Source organism: Colossoma macropomum, unplaced genomic scaffold, assembly GCF_904425465.1.
Source record: "Colossoma macropomum unplaced genomic scaffold, Colossoma_macropomum, whole genome shotgun sequence".
NCBI classification, from domain to species: Eukaryota; Metazoa; Chordata; class Actinopteri; order Characiformes; family Serrasalmidae; genus Colossoma; species Colossoma macropomum.
Genome location: NW_023494787.1, coordinates 34,314,281 through 34,325,697, shown reverse-complemented (window position 1 = coordinate 34,325,697; position 11,417 = coordinate 34,314,281). Strand labels below are relative to the sequence as shown.

At 35.6% G+C, this 11,417-nt stretch overlaps 1 protein-coding gene across 2 annotated transcripts; it reads left to right on the top strand.

Annotated features, from left to right (window-relative positions):
• The first annotated feature begins 346 nt into the window (after positions 1 to 346).
• Positions 347 to 9,487, top strand: LOC118805909. 2 transcript variants are annotated; one of them, XR_005007068.1, is made up of 5 exons: positions 347 to 424; positions 3,500 to 3,681; positions 3,819 to 3,923; positions 5,513 to 5,611; positions 6,105 to 7,179. XR_005007068.1 is itself a non-coding variant. In XM_036567061.1 (5 exons), exons 2-5 carry the CDS (start codon positions 3,903 to 3,905, stop codon positions 9,082 to 9,084), a joined length of 690 nt encoding a protein of 229 aa, XP_036422954.1. In that variant the 5' UTR covers positions 3,341 to 3,681; positions 3,819 to 3,902; the 3' UTR covers positions 9,085 to 9,487. The 2 variants fall into 2 exon arrangements, 1 of the variants encoding a protein (XP_036422954.1); XM_036567061.1 differs by lacking the exon at positions 347 to 424 and adding an exon at positions 8,620 to 9,487 and having other exon boundaries at positions 3,341 to 3,681; positions 6,105 to 6,209.
• The last annotated feature ends 1,930 nt before the right edge of the window (positions 9,488 to 11,417 follow it).

Here is an 11,417-nt window from a genome sequence, read left to right as displayed (position 1 = left end):
TCTTCCTCTTCTTTTTTGGCACCTCCTCTGAAGAGCTGGACTTGTATGATGATGTACTCGGTTCATCATATGATGAATCTGATGGTTTGCCTCTCCGGGTCTACAATGATAAAATAAATAAGGGTGGAAGAAAACAAGAAAAATGCTGTTTTAAAGAATATGGATTAGATTTAAGTCTGTTGTCATGTATTATGTTATATACGTTCATTTGCCCCATGTATTGCAATACATTGTTGCTGTTTCGTAATACATACTCAGTTGAGGAGCTGACGAGTTTATCTGGCTGAGCAAAAATTCTTTGTCATCCTTCAGATCCGAATTCACTTGTTCCAGCATTTTGATCTTTTGCTCCATCAGTTCAACTTTGCCCCTCAACTTTTGATGCTCCAAAGCAGCTGTGGGAGACATCCCTGCAATGAAAAAGGTAACAGTCAAAACAATTACAAGACATCTGAGACAAAAGAACAGACCAAATGAATCAAGTTCATCCATAAGCTAAGATAATATACTGCAGACACTGACTTTCCAGTCGGTCTTCAGACCTAATAAAAAATTCTGGGCCTTATTTAAAGTGAGCAGAAGGCATTTTAAAAATGCATTTGCAATGTAATCGTGTGATACAACTTAATTATTTATCAATTCTATAAAAAAGGGTGGACAAGATGCCTCTGAATGATAAACAAACAAGACTAACCGCTAAAATTTAACTGGTACAGCTATACTCAAATTCAACAAAAGACTACTATAATCTATAACATTTTTGGTCATGGCCTAATTAGAAAGAGAATGAACATAAGGTATCTTGAAAGCACCTCTCAGAAGGCAAAGTGATTTCTGTCTTGATGTGTGACATTTGTTAAGCTGAATTAGCTCACGTTACTAGCCTAATGCTTTACCTGGAAGTTCATTTTTCTTGTTTGTTTGTGTGAATTCTTAATCTTAACGCCAATGTGAACATCCGGCTATCAGGTTTTGATCCAGGCAATCTGGGGTAATTTGGTGGAAATTACATAGATGTTTGCAATACCAGACCTCCTCTGGTAAAACAAAACCAGCTCGAATAGGGCTTCATTCAAACAGAGTGTAAATACAATGTAACCCACTATGAAAAAATTAATTAGTATAATAACCTTTTTTCAGGGGGCTTGCCATCTGCAGCTTTCTCTTTTTAGGAAGTGAGGTGGATGCCTTTTCTGGGCTGGAGTCCAAAGCCAATGTCCTCTCATCTGTTTTATAGAAAAATAAAAAGAAGAGACAAGCATTAAGAGAGAAATTAAATGAAAAAGAAAAACAAGATAAAAAGAGAGAATTTATGCTTTAAAATATTGCATGGTTGCATGTGAAATGTTCAAAAAATACAAAAAGATATGTAGAAAGAAAATTATAAACAGCTACTATTAAAACAGTCAGAACACTGTTAATATTCAACAATAAATGTTTCAGTCTAACTTAGTTTTCAGCCTAACTTCGAGTAGAATTGTAAAAGCTGTCAGAAATCTACCAAGCTTGACAACCTAGACCTAGTTAAATGAAATACAGGGTATGTTTACTGTGGTTTGGAGTCTTTTCATTCACATACAGGCAATTTGTGACTGAAGGAACCTGTATTAATGAGGTCAGTTCCTTTCCTTTTAACAATGCACATTAAATCTACTTCTTGGGTGCTAACAGCTCCCTTTTGCAGAGATTTTTTACCCTGGTTTTGGTTTTGACCCGGCTTTGTCCTTCTACCTGACTGTAATCTGGATGTCTTAAATGATAAATGTATATGTAATAAATAAGTACAGATAATAAGCGTATAATAGTAAGAGACATGTTATACTTTTTGTGCGTGTAAATTGTCTGCAAAGTCGCAAATTCTGTCAAATGGAAGTTCACGTCAGAGGGAGAAAATCTCTCCCACAGAAACAACATTTCTCAGCTGCCCAAAATACCTTGTTGGAACTCCAGCCTTTTCTCTGTTATAAGGTGATGTCTACCCATAATACAATTCTTACTGCCTGCCTACTGGCAAGCTTGGCATGCTAATACAACACGGTAATATGTTTTAGGAACACTGAAGCATGTAAATCTATTCTAGTAGACCTCAAAAATGAAATAATGAACACTCAAAATGAGCATACACAGAACAATAATTTGTGGTTTATATCTTATTATTTTAAGTTTAATAAACTCAAACTTTTAAAGATCCCCGTTGCTTACTTTATACTGCATGTGTTGCAAATAATTAAATAATAAAAGTTTCATTTTAGCTTACAAAAAGTAACCTACCTAATGTTTATTTCATTTAAAATTAACCATGAGTAATCCCTTACACTAAGCATTCAAACTATTTATATATGTAATACAAAAAGCTGTCAGTGAAACATCTTCATAAAATGGCATATTAGTTCATATTACCACTATGTGAAACAACAGTCAACTGTAGATATGTTGATTTTAACCTTTATGAATACGAAAGATGAAGTATAAAAGATGTTTTGCTATGCAGACAGCCTTCATGTGTACTACCAAACTCAGTTATAAGGTGATGGTGGTTTGTCTGTTTTACGCCAGGGATTTTTAATGTGATTCTATTTATACTTCATATTTCTGATTTTATTTAGAAAGCTTTTTTATTTCACTATATTACATATTTTTGTAATATTTTGTTTACACTTTATCTCCAAACTGCTGTACACACACTAAGAGACTGTAAGATACAGAATGAAAGACCTTCATATATAAATTCATATTGTTCTGTACAAAATTGCTGTGTCAAAGAATTATAAATGAGAATCATGATTTCAGTTTTAAGTCAAAAATCATGAGTAAAATTTAATCAAAAATCGTGCAGCCCTATTTAAGTAACCCATATAACCATATGCATGTAACTGCCTTGGCATCACTCTAATTGATCTAGCGTCCGACCTTTCTTGATGGATAACGACTGGGGTCGTGACAGCAGTTTCTTACTGCCACTCTGTGGACTGGAACCTGAACTCTCGCCCATGATTATTTTCATATCTGTTTTTGAGAAATAAAGTTACTTTACTTTATTTACCCTTAAACTAGCCAGCTGGCCAAATACGTTGAGTAACTGTTACATACCCTGCTTTTGTGGTGGAAGAGATGTTCCTTGTTCCCCACTTGGCTCCTTTTCAACTTGTTCATTTGAAACTTGTCCCTTTCACTTGGCGCGTCTATTTATACGATTCTGTTTCTCAAAATCAGACATGAAAGAAAATAAGATCACAAAAAACATTGTTTTTATGCTTTAGCAATCCCACAGCCCAACCACCCTCAGGCTCATGTTACCACTTGCTAACATGTTGGTCGCTACACCTAGCAAGCTGGCTACCACTGTGTTAAGCTAGGCTATCTAGGAACTTGCTTAAATTGTTCACAAGACACTGCACATTGGGACTAACCTTAAGTATATGATTACGCTGTATGTATAGTAATAAACTATTGTATGCGACCCTTAAGTATTACTTACCATGATTTTCCTTGGCTGCAGACTAAGCGGCAAAAACATGAAATTTGAAATAAACTTGTACATCGAAGGGACACAATTAACAACAGGAGAAGAACTGTGAGATGGATGCAACGCCGGGGAATACTGAAAAGATCAATGCGGTGTTGCATATGCACACGTCGTATGCGACTGACAGAAAGCCCACGCAGTGATGGTTTTACCTGGTAAGTGGCCTAACTGCGCTTTTGCTAATTTTTTGTTAGATTTCATAAACCATAACGTTGAGCATTGCCTAGACTCATTTTGGCACACAACAACGTAAACTTAATGAACTGATTGAACATTTATTGTTTGCCTTAAGGGTTTGCGGAACAAACCACAAAGCAAAGAAAACATCAGTACGTTATGGATCTGTGATGTACAAATCTCGCAAATCTCTGGCGAGATGGCTGATGTTCATTTACAGGTAGGTAGTTACACTTATGTCTCAGTGCTTCTAGAGTTGACTTCTTATTTTCAGTTCCATCTTAAATGCTGCCGCAGTTACATTCTGTCACCTGTAGATGGCGCGTCTTAACACTCGGAGAATTATCTGAATGAAATGTAGAAAAAATCTAAACACTCCTAATGAAAGGCAAATAAATAAATAAATAAATGCACGATTACTGACCGTGTTCCATTTTAAAACAGAACGTATATCAGAATATTTATAACATCTTATGTTTCAACACTGTGTTATAGTTAATGATCTTTAATAGTGCAGTCTTCCAAATCATCAGCAGATGACACAGTACCGTTTTTTTATACCCAAACTGTGTTTTTTTTTTTTGTTTTGTTTTTTTGTCTGCTGCTTTCAGTTTACGTCATACAACAGCGCCACACAACAGTACTTGTCCGATTTTGAAATACGAAGTTAGGTAGCTAAGCTTAAATCTCAGATAGCTCCAGACTGTAAGGTACGTCACTTTTATTTTTTATTTATGGCAATGAACAGATGTCACAGCGAAATGGATGACGCGCTTTGAGACTTTAACTTAGGTTTATCGAAAACTGACGAACCTCGATGACATTATCGTTACCGTTTGTGGTCAGCTAGGCTAGCTAACTGTCATCACATGCTATTTATGCACGGGCTGGCTTTTATGTCATTGGCCTATATACTTGTTTTTACAGTATACTAGGAAAAGGGAAAGCAATGATTGTTGGCTGTCATTGCCACCTATCCAAACCAACATTAACGTTACTTTATTTACCTAAAGCCAGCGGCATTTGCGTTAGTCACGAACAGAATTAATATTACCTTTGTGATTACCATAATCACTCCTGATTGAACTTAGCTTTACCTCCGTATTCCGATATCTTGATATTGATTCAAGGTCTGACATCTGTCTGAAAATTAAAGTTTAAAAAGAAATATAAATATAAAAAAAGCCTGCTGCCTTACGTTTGTTTACATTGCCATGATTACAGTTACATATACACAGTCCTGAGCAGACAGAAGTGGAGTTTTTATAGCTTTTAAGTATATTTGATATTTTCCAAATTTGACTTTGGTCATCAAATGATCATCAAGTCACATAAGTTCAGAATTACAGAGATAAAGATTTATTATAACAATCCAGTGTCCAGCCCCTTTAGCAAGCTAAAGCTTGAATAAGAGCTTGAATAATATTAACTTGTCACTGTAATTATTTAATGAGGCATTTATTTAATCCACATATCAACTTTTCCAGACATAGCCCCTTCACTAAAATTTGTACAAAACCACTGTGCCTATTAGATGTAAACTATTATTAATCTGAAATCAATTAAATTTAAAAATGCAAACTGGTCAGTAATTGTATATTTATTTGTATTTCTTTTATTAAGAGGATTTAGACAGCGTTTCATTCCAGTATGGTCGACTGTGTTATGGAGGTGGGCATTACTTTCAATGGGGTGGAACAGGCCTTAATGAAAGAAACGCCTCCTGCTCAAATGTTGACATTTGTAAGTTATTTTTATAAACTTATGGGTTATTTGGACTAATGTTTTACCCTCCTACACCAAATGTAGATTTCCCAAGGTCTGCAGCTAAGACAACTTGACATGCTTGAAGATGGGATTGCTGGCAGTTCAAGAACGCTGACCAAAATGGCACATACAGTAAGGAAGGTCTGTTTATGACTGCTTCATTATATATAGAACCCTATAAAATAAATAGGTCAATCAAATTTGACAGTTATTGTTTGTGCCTTTTGCAAACAACTCATTGGTGATTTAGGTGAATCGGGTTGTGACCCAGCCAGAAATTGAGTTATGTATAGTCCATCACTCCCTGAATTAAAGCTGGGAAGCAGGGACACATATATAGCCTATACAGTGAAAAGAAACGGATCATACTTAAACATGTCAAGTGGATAATAAATAAAATACATTACATAAACACAATTTTGTTTTTTTTGGGTTTACTTGTTTTGTGTTAATGTAACATATTTTAGTCATTTGCTACCAATGGATATACCTAAATCGAGCAAATACAAAGCATTATTTTTTCAGTGTATTTTTAAATTTTGCAAGGGCTTAGAAATGGGAAAATGGAAGTACATTCCAGCTACAATATTTATAAAATATGTGGTACTGAAATGTACTTCTCTGTGAATATCAGGTGTGCATGAAAGCTGTTTCCTGTCTTAAAAGCAAAGGCATGAAGGTTGGTGGTCGACATCACTTTGTTGTTCTTGATGAAAGCAAATTCTCTCACAAAAGGAAGGTAATGCATTATTTTACTAGATGTGTGATTAAGGTAATAGAGTTTTTTTCACATCAAGTGCTGTTTGATGAGTGCTCTGTGATCTGAAAAAAAAGGATTCACGATTAAAATCAGGGTTCGTATGGGTCCTGGAAAACTTAGGAAGGTAATATAAATAAATACTAAATACGCCAAAATGCAGTACTGAATTCTTTTGAAAAATATTAAAATTGAAAAATGTGCTTTAGCTTGGGTTATGAAAAATATTACCATTTTTCTGTAATCATGTGTCAAGTTTCTGTAATCATTTTTATTTTATGAAATACATTCATGCGTGTTTGTACGTGTTGGTTAGTATGATGTTAAACATTACCATTCTCTAGCAGGATGGTAACCCAACGCTGTAAACAATAACCTTACCTTATGGTGTGGCCTAAGGGCCTTTATACACCAAATGCGAATATCAGACAGTGAAAATGCGCTCCGTTTGAACTATTGCCAGCGAAAGTAACTCTCTAACCAGTCACAGTCATCTCTGCTGTTGGCATGAGAACACATCAGATGATGAATTATTTTTCAGCAACTGGAACATTTTAACAAGTGGCAAAAGGATCAGAAACTCCAAAAGCAGCTCAAACTGGGCTACGAACATCTTATATGTGGATGCATCATATGTATTATGGCAAGAATGCAGCACATTTTATTTAAGTGCATCACTTGTCACATTTTAATCATGTAAATTTAAAGTGCCATTTTTTCAGTGAATGATATAATTTACATTTGTATAAGATCCTATGAAATATACTCCCAGAATCCCCATAAATATTTACAACATTATTTCAGATTATTCAGCAATAACACAAAATATGGTATATTTAATGAAGAAAGGTTTAAAATTAATATAAACTTTAAAGACTTTGGGCATAAATAAAATGCAAGATACCGTGACTAGCCACTTCATTAGGTACACCAACCTTGTATGGGTACTCGTCCTTTTTATCAGCTCCACTGAACTAGGTGTGCTTTGTAGTTCTACAATTACAGACTGTAGTCCATCTGTTTCTCTGCTTTTTTAGCCCCCCTTTACCCCCTTGCATCAGTGGTCAGGACCCCTCCAGAGCAGATATTATTTGGGTGGTGGATCATTGTCAGCACTGCAGTTACATTAACGTGGTGGTGGAGTGTTAGTTTGTGCATGTGTGCTGCACATAGTGGATCAGACACAGCAGTGCTACTGGAGTTTTTAAACACCAGTTAACAGTGTCCTGTGTCCAGAAACTGAGCACCATCGAAGGACTAGAGGATGACCAACACAAATTATGCGGCTTCAGATAAAATATAATCAAGGAGGACCAATAGGTTAGATGTGTCTAATAGAGTGGACAGTGAGTGGACACTCACAAAAACTGTATGATCCACTTGTGCCAGCACAACATACACTAACATAAAACTACCACGTCAGTGTCACTGCAGTGCTGTGAATGATTCACCACCCAAATAGTACCTGCTCTGTGAGGGTCCTGACCACTGAAGAAACAAAGTATGCAGAGAAACAGATGGACTACAGTCTGTAACTGTAGAACTACAGAGTGAAACTATATGGTCAGTGGAGCTGATAAAATGGACAATGAGTGTAAATACTAGGTAGCTGGACCTAATGAAGTGACTTATAGATGTATAGGAGGTGGAGTCAGTGAATCAGGAATTTGTTCTTGGATTTTTCCTTTTAAAAAACACCAGATCAGCAGTATTTTTACACATTTACAAATATCTACCATTAATTAAAAAAATGTTTTATCCCTGAGCGGTATCTAATAATTAATTACCAATAATTTTTTTAATAATGTTTTTGTTACACACACATGCCCTGCAAGCTATATATGCTTTAGCTTATATGCTTTTAAGCATTAACTGACTCAATGAAACCGAATACTAAATAAGTAACCCAACATCTTTTTATAATATACAGCTTCATCTAATAGCTCTCTGCTCAGAAAATGGGCACAAGTGAATGTGTGTTGTTATTGATGTAAATTTACTAAATATTTTCATTTCAAAGCAGCACCTGACAATTAATTTGGTAGTAAAGCATTACTTTAAAATTGTAAATGTAATAAATATACAATTAAAGTATTTCTATAAACGTGGCCCGCAAAAACTTAATTTTGGCTACCAGATATGTTGAGGGCCTGAGTGCCCAATGTGAATTTCTTATTATCTGTCTGCCCCTGCAGGAAAGTACTGTGTGTTTACTATAGTTACTGTGGTTTTAATGCTGTAGAAATATAGTAAAATAACAGTAAAATGTCTTACAGTCCATTGCTGTATATTTACAGTGCTTTGCTGGCAACTAAGCTACTGTAAATGTTACAGGATTTATTTTTTTTTTTTTACAGTGCACTACCTCTAAATAGATTTTTTTCTCCTCTAGTACAATCGAGGACGATTTGGCAACAGCTGGCGTCGCAAACGGCAGTGGGTCTACGCTATGCTGGAGGTCGGGATAACTACTAGAAGACCAATCCTCAAACTTGTGAAGACACACTCACGCCGTGTTGTTCTTTGTGTGATCAGACGGCATGTAAAACAAGGAAGTTACATAATAAGCGACGAATGGCGTGCGTATAGGGGTCAGCTCAGTCAGTATGGATATCAGCATTTCTCTGTATGCCACAAAGACAATTTTGTTGATGCCAGGACAGGCAGCCACACTCAGTATATTGAACGCACTTGGCAGACATACAAGGTGGACATATGGCGTCATAGGGGTAGTCGCACATCCAGACTGCTTAAGTACCACCTTCGATTGATTGAATGGCGGAACTGGCTTGGAAATAACCACCCTGAAGGTCTATTGGGTAGGCTGATGCATGATTTGAAAAAATTCCAACGATAAATGAAGGCTAGGAAGATTTGTTCATTGGTGTCACTATTTGGATACTAACACTCCTGTTTGTTTTCTCAGTAAAGTCAGTTTTGCCACAGGTAATTGTAGAATGGACTCCGGCCTAACTTGAAGTGGTTATTATTGCAGATTTAAAGATGGAATGGTGTTAATTTACATTTTACATAGCGAATTACTAATAAATTGAATATTATTGAAATGTAATTTCAGTCATGTTACTACTGCAAGTGTCAGATGTATCTGGGAAAAGAAATGTGTAAATTTGTACTAGTTTGGGGAAAAAAAACAGTAGATCCAGCTTCAGATTTTTTTTTGTCTCATGCAGCATTCTATGTAAAAAGTGATTCAGCCATAAATTCCAAATAATGTCAAGTAAAAGTTCAAGTACCTTTTGTACATATGACTGTCATTACATTGAATATTACACTGATTTACTGTATGAAGCTGATACAAAATGGTACTCACTTAGTTGCCAAAGAAAATATACATGAAGATATTATTATAAATCATGGTATTTGAATAAGGATTCATAAAAATATTATAAACTGTAAAATGGAACTCACTTTACTTAGGGGCCGGAGAAAACATATATAAGAGTGTCATGGCGCTTGAATAAGGATCCATAAAAATATTATAGACTGTAAAATGGAACTCACTTTACTTAAGGGCCAGAGAAAACATACGTAACAGTGTCATGGCGCTTGAATAAGGATTCATAAAAATATTATAAACTGTAAAATGGAACTCACTTTATGTAAGGGCCAGAGAAAACATACATAAGAGTGTCATGGTGCTTGAATAAGGATTCATAAAAATATTAAAAACTGTAAAATGGAACTCACTTTGCGTAAGGGCCAGAGAAAACATACATAAGAGTGTCATGGCGCTTGAATAAGGATTCATAAAAATATTATAAACTGTAAAATGGAACTCACTTAAGAGCCAGAGAGAACATACATAACAGTGTCATTACAGTGTCATGGTATTTGATTAAGGATTCATGAAAATGATTTTTCATTACCCACATTATTTTGCCATTTAGCAGATTCTCTTAACCAGCACAAGATGTGCAAACAGTGGAAGCAAAAGCACAACAGAATACTATAGATTGAGACTGCAAGAGTCTATTCTAAAAGACAACTCGTACCATAAAGTTAAATATAGTAAACTACATATTTATAACACAAGTCTAGAGATTGAGTTAAGAGTATGTGATTCTTCAGACGATGACAGAAGGAGCTGAGAGATCGTGCAGTGCAGAGTTTAGGGAGAAGTGTATTCCACCACTGAGGGGCCAAGACACTGAAGCAGTAACCTTAGAGGCATGCTTGTATTTTATGGAAGGACATTTCAAGAGCCCAGAAGTGGAAGACCTAAGCCGGTGTGCTTGGAAGGTAAGAACTAGTTGTATCTTCTTCCCTCAACAGGATCTCAACAGAGGAGTCACAGAAAAGTGCTGAAATTTGCATCCTGCACCATTGTTTTCTCTTTAATGAAGGATGAGTAAAGAGTTACAGAGTTCGCACATGATGGACTACAATTGTACAAAGAATTTTATAGACTTTTATTTTGTAGTCCGTTTTCTTTGATGAACGTCAGTCTTATTCACCCAGAATCAGTGCCCAACCTCACTACTGCGATTGTGTAGGCCTTAAGTTTTCACTTTTGTTCAGTTTAACCAACTGCCTCATTTTATCAAGCTGTGTCACATCATCAGCACTGTGTTGTCAGTTGTCATAACATGCTATGTCATTTCACCTCACAAAATGTCATGACACAACCTAATGTCACCAAAACTCTATGTCTCTTGACATAGTTGTTATGTCAATTTGACATCAAAGTTGACAAAAGCAGTCTTTATGACAGCTGACGCCTTTTGGAATAAGTGTTTATAAATGTTTAGGTATGTTTGTGTCCGTTGTCATGAAGTGCTTATGTAGGTGTCATGTAGCCTTTGTTACCGTGCCCTACAGTAAAGTGTTACCAATAAATTTGTCTTAAAGGCTATATCATCAAACTGCTGCTTATTATGCCTGACTATCAGACAACAAACTTCTAGAGTTACATACAGACATAGAACAAAGAGTGGCAAATCAGTCATCAAAAGTCAGTAATTTCCAGTTGATCAACTAATTCAGATATTAATACTACAATTACTGATGATAACAGTAACAACAACAGTTATCATGATTTCAGATTTTTTGCATTTTACATTACAATGGTATGCATGCAAAATTGATTTAAAAGTGCACAGGAAGTAAGACACAGTTATGATAAGGAAGACACAGGTAGAGCTAAAATTAGACCACTGTCTATCATTGTCT

Coding starts and splice junctions, on each gene's coding strand:
- LOC118805909 (XM_036567061.1), top strand. CDS start 3,903: ATGGCTGATGTTCATTTACAG. Junction 3,924..5,512: donor TGGCTGATGTTCATTTACAG/GTAGGTAGTTAC, acceptor CACCAAATGTAG/ATTTCCCAAGGTCTGCAGCT. Junction 6,210..8,619: donor AATTCTCTCACAAAAGGAAG/GTAATGCATTAT, acceptor TTTCTCCTCTAG/TACAATCGAGGACGATTTGG.